The following is an 18498-nucleotide window of genomic DNA, read 5'->3' on the forward strand; positions in this document are numbered from 1 at the left end:
CTTTTTGAAAACACACACACTTATTTCCATATGAGAACATCAATTAAAAATGAAATGGAAAAAACAGCCTTTGTTATCAGAAAACTGGAAGAAAATTGTGATAAAATACTTTCCTTCTAATATAAATTTAAACTCTACTACACTACAAAAAAAGAAACAATGAATATGTAACATCAACAAAGATATTCACATGTTTAAGCTTTTCAAATATACTAAACTTGAATTTATTTTTCAGTATAACTTGGTAAGTATGAAAAAAAGTATTCACCCCAGTGCAGAAAACCTTTAGTACAGGAGAACCATATCCATCTTCTTTCATGTCTGCCTCAGAGGGAAGATTAGCAGCTCTCTCAGGGACTCAGGCCAAGCTCAAATGATTGGGGAAGGGGGAAGGCCACAATGATGCTTTTACCTTGCCCTGAGCATGCAAGTTGCATCTTCATTTCCATGGGTACTCAGAACAGGCATGAGTTGCTTATCATCCAAGCCTAGCAAAAGCAGATGGTGATGCGTCTAACACACCCCAGAAGTCCCAGGAGTGGTGACTGGCAGCACGGACCTTCGGAAGCCATCCCTGCCCCTCTTGCTGTGTTTGGATGGGGCAGGTAATGAAGACAGCAAGCGATGTGAGGCTAGTGGGCACAGGGAGGGAAAAAGGTATCCCTATGACTTCTTCTCCTTCCCTGACTGCACAAATCTGGCCTCCCAGTTACTTACCAGTCCTGGGAAGTTTCTCACCCCCATAGGAAATCCCTCCCAAAACCCCATTTTATTAGATTCCCCCATCTCCCAAGGTGGGATTAGGGCGTTAATCTGGCACATTTTGTAAATGATCCACAATCCAAGTCCACTCAATCTGAATCAGTCCTACAAAAGTCAATAGAACTGTTAATGGTTTACTCATGAGTAAATCAGTTGTGAATGCAACTATCCTCTCCCATGTATAACAATTCAAGCTGTAGAAAATAAAATGTTATATGCACAGTTCACTTGCCTACCTGTTTAAGAATCTTGAGATATCCATTTAGCAATCTTTTCAGTTTCCAGCTACACTGTATCCTATTAAATAGAAAATATTTCAGATCACATAAATGTAGCATTTAAACATTTGAAAACAGAAATGGCTATGTTCTTCATTATTTTGGAAGGAAATAACCCACTCCTTTCCGCTCTTTCCCTGCCCTCCCACATATTCTTTATCAGAGCTAATGACATATTTTGTGTATGTTAAATGTTATTCAGTGTAAGACTTTAATACTTTAGAAGTAGACATAACTAGTATGAACCTATACAATAGTGTTGAAATCAGTAACTCCCATGAAAGAACCCAGCATGTGATTTCTAAGAATATTTACTATTTCTGACTATAATGCATTTGCAATCCTATCCAGTCTTCCCCAGTGTGGAATCCTACGGATATGTTGGGACTGCAACTCCCAAGATTCCTGATCATTAATAAGATTGGCTGGGGATGACCAAAGCTAAGTCCACAACAACTAGGGAGTAAGGCCACAACAGCTAGTTAGTACTAGGCTATGGAAGGCTGTTGTTCAATAGTCCCAGTGAACTTAGTGAGGCTTACTTCAAAACAAATATTATATTTTGAAATTAAGATTGGCAAAGTTATACATCTGAAATTAAAGTATGATGGTTAACAAATTAAAAGCATGAATGACACAAATAGTTATTGTGTGTTCTTTTAATAAACTTTAATTTTACTGTATTAAAACTTCAAAAAATTTGATACCGTCACAATTGGAGAACACATTTCCAAGATTCCATTTTGTTTACTGAAATAAAACTATAGACAGACATTTAACTTTGCTTCCCTAGATAATTTGTTTTCCTTCAGAGAAATTTATCTCTTCATCCTTGCTGGAAAAAAAATGCAGTGTAAAACATAACATCTCTAAACATGTTTTTACAACCTGGGCACTTTTTTCTTTAGAGATACATGAAGGCTTGTGAATGGTAAGCAGTTGAAATTTGGACATAAATTTAAAGCTTGTTAGAAAGGCTCCTATAAAAGTCCTTACCATCATACTGCCAATCTAAAAACAGACAGAAAAAGGTATGTGGAAAGGAAATAGTTATTCTGCAGGTAAAATGACCTATGTGCTATAAGTTGGACTACTTCTGTGTAAATTGTCCAAGGAAAAATCCACCAAGGGTTGTATTTTTGCCCCCAAAGACTGAACTGGGATAGGTATTTAACATCTATCTCCTAATAATATGTGTTAATGTTACACCAATCTTTATGATGCGGGTTCAAAAATGTAAATGTGTAATCTTCTGTATTTTCTACTGCAGTGTGAGGCACTTTTCTCTCCCTCAGTTTGCTGGCCATGGTTTACTCTCTGAATGCTACACTTTCTCCAGTGCCTATAAGGGAGTGATAGCATTCCTCAGCGAGATGACATCTGTTCATGTGGACAGAAAAATGTGCATCAATCATAATCTTATTCTAATTAAATAGCTTCATTAGTAAGGACTATAATTCAAGTTTAAAATGGCTGTTTGCCGTGTTACATACTGTGCCAACAACAATCAGTCATTTAAAAAATGTGCTGGGGCAGAAAGGTTTTCCTCATGTCTTCTCTGAAAGTACCTGCCTTGGCAAGAAGTATTATAGGACCTTTAAACAGGTGTACCTGTGCTTAAACCAGATTAAACCTAGTAGATTCAAAAGTGAACTAAGCTAAGCACAAGTATACTAAGACATGCAGCCTTAATCGATTTGGATATGTCTGATCTGTATTGCAACATTTGGTATCTCAAATCTTCACTGAAACATTCATGAGTATTTCATCTGTATTTAATAGAGTACTGTATCTGTATTCTATTAAAAATAGAAAGGGAACTAGTTTCCACTGACCATTCAGAGTTGCTAAGCCTCCTCTAACCTGTGTAACCAACCATTTCTATCTGTGTTTATACCTATTATGTCCATTGAAATGGAATACAAATTCCAGTCAATCTTTGCATCTCAGAGAACAATGCACTTTTCAGAACATGCACTGCATGGCATAAATTCTGAAACAAGAAACTGATTGCTGATCTACTGCCCCTTATAAACATCTTCATTAGAAGATGCATATAACTGTGTTGTGTTTCTGGAAGCCAAGTTCACTTTCAGAAATTTAAAATGTTGAACAAAGCAGGAGGAATTTCCTTCCACTTAAATTATATTTGTACACTTCAAAGTCTACTTAGGGCTACTACACTGATATTGGGGGTGGGGGGGAGACAGAGTGCATGCCCCACACATTCATATGTGTGAAAACTAGTTGCACATTTGATCTCCTTCAGACTGATACTGATGGCAATCCTTACAGATTGATCCATGTTATGCAAATTACTGTAGAATTAGAAAGCAGAAACAGGCATGTTGCATAACGATAAACTGTTTAAATGTTTCAAAGAAATGAGACAAAACACAAGCTGATGGGAAAGGCAAAAACAATAAACCATACAGTAAGAATTGCCAAGTTATGTTGTACTAGGTATATGTTTCTTCCTGCCATAAAATGCAATCTTTAGCCAAAGTATGATGCAAAATCTGAATGCTCTCATGAGAAACACTTTAATGACGACTTCATCCCAGTCTCCAGATGCAGCTGCAATCCGAGTTGATAGGCACCAGTTCAGGGTACATGGCAGCCACGTGCAATCTGAGTATGCTGTGGTTCTCCGCTTACGTTGTCTAGCTGGTGTACACAGATTCCCAGATTCTCCCGAACAACCCATCTCACAGGAAGGCTGAGATATGAGTGGCATGCAAGATCACCGCCTGAACAAACACTTCAAACAAGTAGTAAATCTGAAACATCCTAAACTTTGAAGCAGCCACATTTCCCTGCATTTTTGTGCATCTCAACCACCCTTCCATGAGTTCCCTCACTCAGCGTTGGAGGGGGAATGGTGTTTGACGAAGTCCCAGTACTGGACTGACTATACCTACAATACTGTTTCCAAAGGTTTGTCCAGGAAAAACATTTTAGTTTTACAAGAGTCATGTGCTAAATGTAACCATAACAGGGTGGATTTGCTCTCAGATCAAAAATATACTTCTAGGCCCATTCTTCTGTTGCTGTTTTCTGGTCTGCTGAATCAGCATGTGTTTGTTAATTCTCATACCCTGCCTTAATCTTACTGGTATCAAGATTAACTATTTACAAGTATACACAGCAAACTAAAATTGCGGATATCCTTGAAATTTCCTCAAACACAGCATGTTAAATAGAAATAGGCTATCCTGCAACATAGGAACCTGCAACTCACCTAGCATTTTTCAGCTGAAGATCTGACGGTAACAATATCCGTATGTGAAAGTCTCTGCCCTGGAAAAATAGTATCTCATTAGGTAGAATATCTGAAAATCTTGAACCAGTTTAAATGTTTAATCTTTTTTATTTATTTCTTCTCACTTAAGTCCTTTGGAAATAAAATCTATTTATTTGATTTATATGCCACCTGATTAGCCATAGGTGGGTGGCTTACATATAATCAAAACCACAGTACAATAAAAATCAACAGATGCATTAAAACCAATAACAACAATAAAATCAGCTACTAATAAATATGCTCAAACACTGTGGTAGCAGCTAAGGTGTCAGCACAGAGCTCTTATCCCCACAGCAACAACCCTGAGAGTTAGATTGGACTGAGAGCCTGCAACTGGCCCAAAGTCACCCAGTTGGCTCCATGGCTGAGCAGGGACTAGAACCCAGATGGTCCGAGTGCCATGCTCTTAACCCCTGCACCACACTGGCTCGCTTTTATTATTTTATGATAAAAATAATCAGTATACAGTCAACACAATAATCCTCATAGACAATTCTCTCTCTAGATATAGTTCGAGTACAATCTCATCCAAGCCTTCTCAGAAATATGCCCCATTGAATGTAATAGGACTTATTCCCAGGTATGTTTGTGTAAGATTGCATCCTCCAGTTCAGCTTCACAGTTTAACCGAACCCTTCCCAGTAATAGCCCCCATTGGCTAAACTTGGAAAACAAATGAAAAGTGTCAGGTTGCCCCAAAGCTTTTCATAAAACTCTGATCAAGAAAGTATTTCAGCTGTTTTGAAACTGTTATCAGTCAGCCAATAATTATTTCAGAATTTGTACAAAGGAATAGATGTTTCAGAAAACTGTCACAATGTAGTTTGATGAATAGAGAAGCACAATTAATGTACCTCATAACCTTTACCTTCATAGTATATTGTTACTTTCACTTCTGTTACATTTAAATGGCCTTTTTTATAAAATAAAAAGCAGATGTAATTCTGACCTTTGTAAAGGTCAAATAACTATGATTCAGTGTTTCATTAAAGTACTGAAAGATTCTTAAAAACACCTTTAAAAAGACATTCCTGTAAAGAAAAACAGTACCTTATGAAGATGTTGTAAAACCTAAGCACGCAATAGATTTGATAAAATGTACTTAAATGGGGAGGGGGGCATTTTGCGTTGCCCCTCCCTTTCTAAACTTTGACAGCATCTTGTATACAACTAGTTACTTCTTTATCTCCTTTGTTTTAAGAGAGAGAGCTAAAGAATTCAGACAGGAAAGTCCAAAGATTGTACTAGAGATAATGCCGCCGGTGGGGGAGGGAAGGTGGCATAAGACAAAGTCTCTGTCTGAAGGGACTTCTAGAAAATTAATGGAAGCAGGGATGAGGAGGAAGGACAGTGTGCGAAGAAAGTTAATTCTTCCCTCCATGCAAGGTACTCTCCCCTGCCCACATTCCTCGCTAGAAGTCCCCTGCAAAGAACACCCACCACCACCACCACTCTTGAAGTATGGAAACATTCAACTCACAGAGGCTTAGAGACAACTCTGCTGCCGCCTGAGCTTGCAGCTGGATCCAAAGATGCAACAGCATAAGGTGATATTGCCTTGGATTGGTAGATGGAGCTGTAATGCTTCAGAATAAATACCAACAATGGAGCAGATACAGTCCGTTCTAGTTCCATAGGATCCCACCTATCCCCCCACCCCCAATTCATCTGAAGATTTCAAGAGAAGGCGGCTGGATTCACACAACACAGCAAGATTGAGTTTGGATTGAATGTGGGTTGCCATCAAACCAGGATTGTTGTTGAAATGTGTGTTGGATGATCACCCACTGTGTTCACCAGAAACCATCCGCAGTTGACAACCCAAAAAAACAAACCATGCATCCTGTGTGGATTGTGATTTATAAGCAATGCTTTGTGGGCTCGCACAGCATACTCAGCCATGGTCCAGCGACAACTCATAATCAACCTGGAGTGTAGATTCTTGTGCTGTAAAGGGAATAGACTGGATTTCCACCACAGCTTCATCCCCTGCCTACAAGGAATAATACAGTGACGAGTGGAGGGCCAGTGTGATGCAGTGGTTAAAAGAGCAGGACTGGGACCCTGGCAAACTGGGCTCTAGTCCCTGCTTAGCCATGGGGCCAACTGGGTGACTTTGGACCAGCCACAGATTGGGCCAAACCTAACTCACAGGGTCGTTGTTGTGAGGATAAGACTGAAAGCAGGAGGAGGAGGATGCAAGCCACTTTGAGTTCTTTGTTAAAAGAAGAAGAAGCGGCATATAGATCTAATAAATAAGCTGGTCTCATCCATAACACAGGAAGCATGGCTTCTCACCTCCCCACAAGAGAAAGCATAAAGTGGCAGTTGCTCTGGGATCAGAGAAGTAAGGGGTAACGGTCCTTCTGCGGCCATCATCTGGCTAGCCAAGGCCTGCTGGGGCAACTGCAGTGCCTGGAACCAAGCAGGGACAGCAGCAACACAAGATCAGTCAAGCCCCAACTGGAAATGTAAATGCTACTGGTCAAGTGCTTCCCCTTGTATCCACTACCTTTCCTCTCCTCTTTAATACAGAAAATAGGATATGAGCAGTTTTGAGGGACATGATTTCCATGGAAAGTAAAATAAAAATGGCTTCCTGGCCAAAACATTCAGCTGCTATCTGATTCTTTTAACTGAGGACGCCAGAGATAGGTCAGCTCTGCATGCAAACTATGTGCTCCGCCATTGGGCTTCTGATCCCTTGCAAACCAGCAACTAGAGAAACATGGGGTGTGGGAGGGACACATTGTCTGGGTTCAGACAACACAATAATTCAACATTTTCCCAACCTGGGGGTCTTCAGAGGCATGTGGACCTCATCTCCCAGAACTCCCAACCAGCAGGACCATTGAGTGGGAATTCTGGGTGTTGGAGCCCAAACATGTCTGGAAGGCACAAGCTTGGGAAGACCACAATAATCCATTGCAAGGGCTGAATGCGGGTTGTTGCTGAGCCATGCATTATCATGTTGCCTGCAGCCAATTAATAAGCCATAGCTTATTAACCATGAACAACTCATGAAGAAAACCCATTTTCCCTTGGCTGTGAATTGTGGGCTATCTCTTTGGTTTATCTCCATTAGATTCGAACAACAAAACACGTTTCCACAGCAATTGGCAGTCTGATGACAAGCTACATTCAATCCTCAACTGGGGGCTATTGTTATTTTAACACAATCATAGAGAATGTCCTCATGCCAGGTTAGCCTATTTCTTCATCCTTCTGGTGCAATGTTATATCCTTCAGGGGAAGTGGAGCGATAGCTCTCCAGATGCTCCAGGATTCAATTCTCAGAAACACTTACCAGGGGTAATATCTCCAGGGATATTAGCAGCTGGAAATCTACAACATCTGGAGATCCGCCTTATTTACCTGGCCTGGAGTAACTCAGCAGTTATGGGGCCAATGCCAAGGAGGCGGTGCTCCCAGGAGCACTAGTCTCACCTCGGAGCTGGAAGGCATCCAGAGCAGAGCCTCCCCCATGAGGAGGATGAACGGGGGTGGGCACACCCCCGGGGCCTTCCGGGCTATCAGCTCCAAGCGGATGGATCAAGACAGGCAGCAGTCAGGATCCTGGAAGTCCAAACCACCTGCAGATCGTCCTACCCAAACAGCAGCAGCTCTCATGAGAAAACGGCGAGAAACAGCCCGCAGCCCTTCTAGCCTACCTCGCAGGGGTGTTGTGAAGAAGGGTAGATATAGGCACCCTTGCGGAAGGGGGAAAGCGGCGTCTGCGCGACCACTGCCCTCGTGCTCGTGAGGGGCCGGGGCCCTGTACCTGGACGGTGACGAAGCCCTCGTAGACGCTCCCGTCCCGGGTCTGCGGGAGCAGCAGCGGGCACTCGCGCAGCAGCGCCCCGGGCCGTGCCGCCATTTCCGCCCGCCCGCGCCGCCGCCACAACGCGGCGCCGAAACCGCAAACTTTCCGCTGCCTCTCCCACCGCACCATCGCCGGGAGTCCCGCCAGAACGACGCATGCGCCGCCTCGCCTCTCTGAGCCCCCCCCCCCAACGACCGGGAGGAAGAATTCGGCACGGCGCATGCGCGTTCCAGACACCCCGTCACGTCCCCCCGCGTTCGGAGTGCGACTGACGCTAGGCGAGGCTCCCGTCAAACAAGGAGGGATCAGCGTGGGGCGGGCGCGCCAACCAACAACGGCAAAGGAGGGGGAGAAGGGAGGATGAGCCACGGGCGCGCGCGCTCTGCTCGCGAGCGGCGACGGGTATTGCCCGTTTCGAACGCTCGCGCCGCTTGCTGTGATTGGGGGAAGCGCCGCGGCGCGCGCGGGAGAAGCCGCGAGGGGGCGTGGCTGCATGGCGGCCCCGCCCCTCTCCTCTTCCCCTCAGTTCCCTTTCGGGCGGCCCTTCGCCGGCGCTTCTTGGCGGGAGCAGCGAAACGGCGCCGGTGTCGCTGGCCCCGAAGCCGCTTTCGCTCCCGGCTCTTACCCAGGAGCGGTTTGCGCGTTGTTCCCTCATTCCCTACGCGGATAGGAGAGCCTTCTCTATTGACCTGGAGTAAATCCTGTGGGATCCATGGGCGTACTTCGGAGGACACGGTCCGCCTTCTCTAAAAGAGCCCCCAGTAAACCTCTCTGTCGACTTAAGAGATCATAATATTCATCAGATAGGTGAATCTGTGATGTGGAGTTACGGCAGGGTGTTAACCAATGTCAAGGACTAAGAAAGTGGCCCACAAGGAAGCTTCAAAGAGAATGTATAAAGATCAAGAAATTAGGCAGAAAATAAGAATGTTATTTGGGGCATAAAATGAGAAAGAACCAAAAAAAGTTGCCCCTGATCTTTTTTTATTCTTATCTCTCAATGTGCTGTACCTGACAGTGACTTTGAGAATGGCTTGGAAACTACCGGAGGTGCAAAACGCAAGTGTCTAGTCCCTGTGGCTGGGCCAGTGGGTTCTTCATGCAACTGCATGGCGTCTCCAAAAAGTGGCAAGAGGAGCAGAGATCGTCAAAGGCGCAAAGGATTTTGTGCCACCAAATCCATCACACTCTTCTTTCCCCACTCCACCCCTTGGGGTAAAAACTTAATAATGTGAATGTTCTTTTGTGGATGGGACAGAAAGCATTCAAATATGATCTGCCTGCCCTTTGAACAATTTTTGACAGTCTCATTCTGTGCAATGGCTGGGATTCCCCTGGCATTTGCCTGCCCTGCGGTTTCCAGGCTTTAGTGTGCTTTCTTTCTCCTGAAAAGTTGGAATACCTCTCTAAAGTTAGTGGCAGTAAGAATTGTAGGGAGCATTACGCATGTTTACACAGCAAAACGCCCCACAGCTCCCAGCATTTGCAGGCAGACATAGCCTTGCACCCCTAAGATACAATATTCTGCTTTGCTCTTTTCCTTTAGTCTTTTCAGACCCATCATCAGACCCACCCCCCTCCATGACACACAGGCAGCAAGCCAGTACAGTAAGAATAGAAGAAAGAAGAGATGTAAGATTTATTATTTTGTCCTATCTTTTCCCAAAGAGGTGACATATATGGTTGCACAGAATGCCACCAGCTAATCTGCAGTCCATGGCAGCCCAGTGAGGTGAATTGGGTTGAGATGTCATTGGTGGTAGGTAAGGAAAAGTCCGGGATTCAGTTCAGCAGAACAACAGCAAAAAGCACACAGTTGTATATGCCAATTTACATAAGCTGGAAAGTCTCTCAATCTCTCTTTGCCCCCTGACACCACCTCTGGTCTGAGAGACAGCGACTGGCCTAAAGTCACCGAATGAACTTAGTGGCTGAGCTCAGCTTTGAATGCTTAACTATAAAGATGCTTCAACTACTGGGTAGCATTGCCTTTCAAAGCCCCCCCCCCCCCGCAAAAAAGTGTACTACTCTACAATGAGCCCTCCTTAGTGTGTGGGTTGCTATATATGCACCTTTCTCTGATTTACAATGCTGGTATTGTTTATAATGAATATGTATGTCACTGCTGATTTGATAATAAGTGTGCGTGTGTGTGTGTGTGTGTGTGTGTTAAGACAAACAACCACATTTTCATTTAATGGGAATCAGAATTAACAGGGACGCTGCATTTTATATCTAGTTCCAATTTCTTTGCTAGAACAGGAATGTGGAGGGCATGCTGGCATGGAAATAGCTGTTCCTTGTGCATGTATATTGCAGCATCCGTGGTCCTTTGTACCTGTTTCTCTAAAAAGCCTTGATTTTTATCTGTGCACATATGCAAAACACGATCTTGGTTCCCCAGAATTATTTCTTCTTGGCAGGTATCCAACAGCAACCATATAAATCAGCTGCCTTCTACACATAAAGTACATAGGTTCTCCAATGCCTCATTTACATCTCCTTGAATTATAAAAATATTCCCTTTGCAGACATTGGCAACACTGGAAGACCAGACCAATCCATATGCTGTACTGATTTGGAAGCCCCACAAGGATACTGTTAATCCTTTTCAAACCTTGAAAATACTTGGAGGTTTTCCAAACTGTCCACTGAACGTTTTCCCCTCAGAAATGGTAGGTGGGGAATCTGACTCTCCAAATAAGACCTTTGGCTATATTCTTTTACACCAATATAATTACTGTTTTCCTGTTGCTTCAAATCCTTCTTCAGCATGAGCTTTTCCAACTATCACAACTGCATATTTCCAGTTTCTTCTGCCCATTTTATGTTCGAACGTAGATACATAGGGAGATAAAAGACACAGGATGTCAGTGAATTAGCTAGGTAGATATGAACATCTCTCAAAAAGTAAATGCATTGCACCTGAGCTATTTCTGCAGGATTGGGATCAATTTCTCTTTTATTGGAATTGGTCTTTACCTAGAAACTTCGTAAATGATACAAGTTTGCATTTGTTTGTTACCTGTTCTTTTCATTCTACACATGCGATACAATTTAAATAATTGTTTTACCATTCCTAATTCATATTTGTGTTATGCAGTCTTATAAATAAAAAAGGCTGAGAAGCAGAAAAAAGAAAGAGGCCCAGAGTCCTTGAGTAAAGAAAGAATCAGAGCTAGAACTGTACAACTGACTGAAAGAATTGGACCAATAAAACCAAGATATCCTTGAATAAGAAACCTGGAAAAAAATAAGGACACTGTTTAATGAAGTTAGAGGAATGTGTTTATCTCTGATTGTTTTATTACTCCATTATGTGCTTTGTGTATTGTGCATTTGTTGAAACGTTTTTTTCCTATTAAGCTTTTTTCAGTAGAATTTTAAACTTCATTATTTGAAACCTTGTGGTCTTTTTCTTTTGAGGTTACCCACCCCACATTTAATTGTCATCCCCTACACTGCCTGAAGCCCAGACAGTTTTAAGACTATTTTGGTGGAAGAAGCCAATAGAAAGAACAGCTTTCTATATGATAGCATCAGAAAAAGGCCATAGGAATAGAAGGACATAAAGGAACATGAACACATGTTTTGCTTGTTTTCTCTTCCACTGACAGAGCAGGACATTGCTGGTCCGCGACATCAGGTATAAACCATATTTTATAGCAAAAGGAACAGCTGATGGAATATGTGGCTTCACAAGGGTAAAAAACAGCAACAACCAGAAAGCTGAGGCATTCCAAGTGTATATTTGAAAAGGAAACATTTTAAGAAATGGCGCCAAACAGTTCTTGCATTGTAATACTCTACGTGAATAAACTAGAGTCTTTGACTGTGAAGATGACAAAAAAGGCAGCACCATTAGCAAAAAGATATTTACAAGTTGTGTCTCTTCCATTTTCAATGTAATTTTAATTAGCTGGACACTGGGGGTGGGGGACGAATATAGAATGCCTGCATCATGTATTTTCTCTTTAAATTGCATTTCATCTTAATTTTATGTTTGTGCTTATTTTTTTCCTCTTTCTTTTGCTTTATATAATCCTGTGATCAGGCTAAAGTGGTTTTCTCTCAACTAATTCAGTGTTCCAAGTTCCAAGTTTTATTATTTTGTTTGCCAGAACTCTGCAGATAACTTTCCGAACCCTTTGGCTGTGTGCTGAAATAGCTTTCCTCACAATTGTCATAAAATGCTCTTCCAGATATTTTAGTTAGCTTCCACTGTACCGCAACGTTTGGCCCATGTGCTTTTCCATGCAGTTGTCACACTTAAAGAATGATCAGGAATTGATATCTGGAAATAGAGTTTCCAGGGATTGAAGAGAGAAAGTGCATCAGCAGAGACAATTCCTTTGCTCACATATACAAACCCTTTCAGGGAGAGGAGGCCGTGAAAGAGTCTGTCTACTGAGCTGTTCCGCAGACTCTGCACTCAGGAAGAGAAAGCTGGTATACCTGAATCGACCCCCTTCTGCTCTGTTGGGTTACCCAACTGAAGCAGGTGGCCCAAGGCAGAAAGCTGTGACAGCACCGTGCAGGACAAATAAGCGCATGCAATGCACTTCAGATCATGGATTAGTTACAGGTATGACCCACCTTTCCTGCAAGGAGTGCAAGATAACCATTTTATCCTCCCAACAACCCAGTAAGGAAACTTGGTCCAAGAGGCTATCCCAAAGTCATCGTCAGAGAAGAGTGGGGAGTAGCACCTGGGTCTTCCTGATCCGTCATGGTGCGATTTCATCTTGCTGGCTCCTGCCATTTCATTTATTAGTATTTATAAATTGCTTATGTCTAAAGTTTCTGGTGTACCCGATTCAGAGAAACATAAAGACAAATACTTAGAATTGTAGCTACATAAAATGGTGAGCTTCACTGCACAGGAAAGGCCTCCGTTATCTGATGGGAATTCAGCATCTACCTAAAAATAAGTATTGTTTCATATCTAATGCCAGGGGCAAGTTTATTCTATGCTGTGAGCTGTGTGCAATGCTCTGCTCTATATGGCTACAGAGTAGATCTCAGAAATGCATGGCATCGCTCCGGTGCCTTCTGCTTCCTTCTCCCCACCCCACCCCACACAAATGTTCTGTTGAGGAAACGCCAGTTGTGTGATGAAGTCCTGTGTCAGTATGGTGGAAAGGACAGTGTTCTGCTAAGATAGGGGAGGCCTGTTTTCCAGGCTCTCTCAGCCATAAGACCTCAGCCAAGCTCTAGAGGGTCAGCCTGTCAGAACAATGGACTGCTAGAAGGCTGATTGTTTCAGAAGACATGGGAAGCTCAGTGGCAGAGAATCTCAAAGTAGCTCAGCAAAGTAGCTCAGTAAAGGCCACTTAGTTCAGTAGTCTTTACTGAGCTCAGGGGCCTGCTGCCCAAAAGGAACTGTACAGCGATCCCCCTGGCTGCACCGCCCCAAAGAAATAACAAACCCAAGCGTGTTTTAGCAAATAACCCATCACATAACATTTTAAGGAGGGTTGTTAAAATGCTGATGAAAGAACATAGTGTAAGATGATGAGTCAGGGGTACTAAAAGGACCAAATGGGAAGGTTCCACAGGACGCCTACTATTAGTATAGAGATGTTTTACTTTATAACCCAGTGTGATTAAACTGCATGAAAATTAAGATGTGATAATGCTACAGTAAAATAAGTCTTAAAAAATAAAGAGGCTTCTAACAAAACCGCATTAAAAAACAACTTGGAAGTAGTAGCGGAAAATATATCTAGAAGGGCATCTTTGCAGATAGAGCCTTGGCTGTAGAAAGGGCTGAACTCTGAATGAGAAGAAGCATTAAATAAAAACTTTGGCTAGTTAGGTCTTTTAGATATATTACTGACTTGCAAGTGGGCCAATTCATACACCCAGTAGGAATACAATGGGAATGTGAGTCGGGTAGACTTCAGTGCATACCAGAGCGGTCCTGTGATGGTCTTAGCACTTGTCCAAGATGCGGCGCAGCTCACTTCTGCAGCTGTCAGCACTCATTCCCAGTCTTGTGCTTTGGCGCATGTCGTTTTGCCAACCAAAGCTGACTGCACAATTTTGGTCTTGGGTTGCTGTTGATTCCAAACAGTCTTTCTAAGGAAGCAGGAAAAGGTGACTGGTAGGTCAGGCGGCATTTGTTCTACGTAGCTCTTTTATTACCGCCCTGCATTGTTATCCTTGGACCGGGACTCTTCCCCAGCTTTGGATTGCTCTTTGTTTTCTTTGGGCATGTGCTTCAGACTGTCCTGATCTACCTGTCAGGGATAGGCTGACACCGTGACTAGCTCTGCCTCGTCCTGGACAGAAGCACCGTATGAGCTGCTCCAAACTGCTGTGCTCCAGATGTTTTTGATCTCATCTCCCTTCAGTCTCAGCCATCAAGGCGAATGGTCAGGAATTTAGGGAGCTGTAGCCCAAGCACAACACCTGTTTGTGCATTCCTGCTCCCAGGAACCTCACTGGGCAAGATCCCAGTTTAAGCTATTAATTTTGATCTCTACCCTCCCTCCCCCCACAAAAAAAAATCCCTGACCTGGTTCTGGACTAAAGTATCTTAGGCATTCTTGATTCAGCAGCTACTCGTCCCTGTTTGGTTGGTTTCTGGTTCTGCAGGGGTTATCATCTTCGGGCCACTTTCTTAATAGCTATCCCTCAGTTCACTTTCAGCAACTCTGGAGTGGTGAAATAAATGTGAATTCAGTTGTGGAAAATGTGTATGTCTGGGGAAGAATAATGCTCTTCAGTGTGTACATGTTAAATTCTGTGCTGATCCATTCTCAGCTTCCCAGTTTCAGTGAGTTGCCCTCATACATATGCCACATCCACATATTATCTATTCTCTGGAGATTCTCTTTTGCATCACCAAAAAAGTTGTTGGAAGGAAACACATATTCCTGTATATTTACTACAGAGTTTAACTTTCCAGAGTTCTTGGTCTGCATCCAAAATGGAAAGGCCTCTTTAACTTTTGGATTCTAGATGTGATCTCCTCAAAGGCATTCTCAAGATGGAGTACTTTTCTTTCATGCACCACTTCTCTTCATGTCTTCTTGGATTTTAAAAATGTTTAACTTGGTTTTACAACGGAGACCAGTCTGTTGTGTCACGTCAGTCAGTAACATCCAATTTTCACCATCTGGTCAAACATAGTTTTTGCTTGCTTGCTTTCTTAGCATCTATGGAATTTTACATGGTACACACATCTTTGCAAGGGTGCTGGGCCCTATAAAATTGTTACAGTTTTTCTTCAGCTGGTATCTTTTGCTAATAAAGCCCATCATTCGGGTTTCTAACACTATGATTTCCAACCTATATAGCAATCTGTTCTTAAGACTGTGTTTCATATACAGTTATTAAAATATCTAATATATAAGCACACCACTGGGGCTTTTATTAGATAAATTCATAGGTTTGGCTCCTATTCTTAGCAGGAACTGGGATCCAGTGGAAGCTTTCCTGTTCAGGAAGGGAGGCATTGATTTTGCCAAATATCCCCTCCATCCGCCAACCCAAGCTCAACACTTTCCAAGTTCTACTAGGGCAATGCTCATGCCGCAGAGCAGGGTTTTAGAGGGCATAGGATGCTGTTGTGGAAATCACAACCCTGCCCCCTTCACGGGAGGAGCTCTGCTAAGTACATTTGGATCCAACCTTATGGTCCTTCTTTTATACCAACTTTCCAACTGGGTTTTGGGGAGCTCTGGGGTGCCATGAAAGCTTATTAATGGGTCTGCAATAAGATTACTGGAATGGTGCACAAACTGGAAAAGGACACTAGGCTGGACTTTTAACAATTCAAACCATTCATTACATTTTCATCCCACCTTTGGTTTTCCTTTTGCAAGGAACTCAAAGCAACTTGCATAGTCATTCTCCTCCCCCTTCCGTCCTCACAACAGCCCTGTGAGGTGCACTGGGTGGAAAATCAGTGGCTGGCCCCGAGTCATGGTTGAATGAGGACCAGAACTGGGATTTCCAGTGTCATGATCCAACACCTCAACTGCGACACCCCACTGGCTCTCATCCCTCCATTGGACTCACTGTTATCTACAGCATCTCTCCAGGGCTTCAAGCGCGTGTAGTCCAGCCCTGCCTAGAGATGCTGGCAGTGCGTGACCTTTTGCACGTAAAGCGTGCACCCAGGCTCTCAGCTACAGCCCTTCCCTGAACCGGGCTGGGTGTTGCACGAGCCACGGGGATGCTGTTAAAGGAGAGAGTCACTGCTGTAATATCTAGCAGTATCTGCCCTGTGCCAAAAATGTCTTCCTGCTGGAAGGTTCACTGTCACATCTCTCTGGGAGTGTTAAAGTTCTCCTTTGCCCACACCCTGACCCAATCCAGCTCCTTCCTGCACCAAACTTTGGAATCAGCAACACAGCTGTGCTCAGGCTAATTAAGAGCTGCAGCCAGAAGAGCAGACTACACTGAACAGGGTGTACTAACAGGCTGAGTCAATGGAAGGCGTTTCTGGTGTTTGTTTTTCCAGTGATTTCTTGCTCTCCAACTTATGGCAGCCCTATGAACGAAAGTCCTCCAAAATATCTTGTCAATGACAGCTCCATTCAGTTCTTCCACGTTGGAGGCTGTGACCTCCTTTACGGAGGAACACATCCCATGGTTGGTTTACCCTTTTCCCTCTATGCAAGGATCCCAAGGCAGTCGACATGGTGGCCCTCTTCCTCTCCATTTTTGTCTGCACAGCAAGCCTGTAAGGTAGGCTAGGCTGAGAGGCTCTGACTGGCCCAAAGATACCCAGTGAGCTTCATGTCTGAGTGGAGAACAGAGCTTGGATCTCCTGGACCCCAGGTCAACATTCTAAGCACGACATCACACTGGCTTCCAAGCATTCCTGGTCATGATGGCTATACACGCACCTCCAAATGCAGAGACAGCAGGCCTCTTCTGAATACCAGTTGTGAGGGAAACAATGGCTGGACAGGAGCATGGCTCTCATGTTCAGTTGGAGCTTCCATGCCCATCTGGTTGGCCACTGCAGGAAACGGGATGCTGGTAACTCTTTGGACTGGCCCAGCTGAGTTCCTCTTATGTTCTTGTGCAACTCAGGAAGAGACCATGAGAAGGCCGTGCTTTACACTTTTGCCAAGGTTGGGAGAATCCGTGATGCACACACAGGTCTTTATGTACATGCAGTTCATCCACCTGTATCATTGTCCATCCTGTAAGAGCTGTGGATTTTATTTATTTAATTTTTTTTCCATATATTTTAAAAATCTCAAGATGGTTGACAAGAAAATTAAGGTGGTTTAATTTTACCAGCTACTATTTTGCCAGCTGTTTTACAATTTCACAAGCTTAATTTTACAAGCTACTAGGTTGTAGCTTGCTGTTGGGCAGCTTCATATCTTCTGTGTGTCAGCCACAGATCCATGCCTCCCTGTAAGTGGTCCTGCAGCGTGTTTTAGGGGGCATACCCAGTTTTATGGAGTCTGAGTCAGGCCGACGGTGAAAACAACTCTTCCCCACAGTTGTCCAGCGCATGGGAAGATCTATAGCAGTGGCCAAACATCTTCACAGGAAGCTGTGTACACATCTGCTAAGTCATTTCTTTGCTTATACTGGGCTAGACTATATGCCAGTCTATCTGTCTAAAATATTTATGTCCTCTCCTTCATTAATATTGATCCCAAGGTGGTTTACAACAAGACAAAAGAATAAAGATGAAATTAAACTATAGCATAGTGGGGAAACAATCCAGCGTAATAGAACAAATGAAGAACAAAATGGACCGTGGCTGAAAGTGGAGGCCCCACCAGTGAGGGTGCTCAAGGAAAGACTGGACAACCATGTGATGGGGATTGCATGAGTGAAGCTGGCTGGAGCCAAAGGCCCGAACAGATGGCCCAGGAGGCCCCTTCGGACTCACTTTGTTTCTGTGAAATATCTTCTAATGCACCTCTTCTGACAGGTAGTGGCTTTCTAGGGCTCTGGGTGGAGGTCCTTCTTATCAGTCTTTTTAACTGAAATGCCAGGCAAGGTCATCTTGGAGATGCAACACCTGAAGCCCTAGAGAGCTGCTGTAGGTAACATGGGAGATGCCAACCAGAGAAGACAGCCAAATGCGGACTTGAAGCCCCCTTCAAAGATGCAGGGAAGGAGTAGTGTGTGTGTGTGCACAAAAACAGCCCAGCAGTACCTTGGCTCACGAACTTAATCCGTTCCATGACTCTGGTCATGACCCAGATTGGTCGTGAGCCAAGTCAAATTTCCCCATAAGGTTCAATGTAAATAAGGTTAATCTGTTCTGTAAATATTTTTTAAATCACAAAAATGTGAAGCAAAGTGACAAAGAACAACAAAGATCGTGGCCATCTCCCCCCCCCCCC

At 43.5% G+C, this 18498-nt stretch overlaps 1 protein-coding gene across 1 annotated transcript in view; it reads right to left on the reverse strand.

Moving 5' to 3' along the window:
- Positions 1–8221, reverse strand: part of FANCL (FA complementation group L) — a 50652-nt gene extending 42431 nt beyond the window's left edge. Inside the window, exons 1-3 of the mRNA XM_044429483.1 lie at positions 8126–8221; positions 4282–4340; positions 999–1059 (exon numbers count right to left, since the gene is read on the reverse strand). Coding sequence (XP_044285418.1) covers positions 999–1059; positions 4282–4340; positions 8126–8221 — 216 coding nt within the window. The remainder of the gene's footprint in view (positions 1–998; positions 1060–4281; positions 4341–8125) is intronic.
- Positions 8222–18498: the final 10277 nt, after the last annotated feature.

The sequence above is a fragment of the Varanus komodoensis genome, unplaced genomic scaffold (genome assembly GCF_004798865.1).
Source record: "Varanus komodoensis strain SLA01 unplaced genomic scaffold, ASM479886v1 scaffold2, whole genome shotgun sequence".
Taxonomy (NCBI): Eukaryota; Metazoa; Chordata; class Lepidosauria; order Squamata; family Varanidae; genus Varanus; species Varanus komodoensis.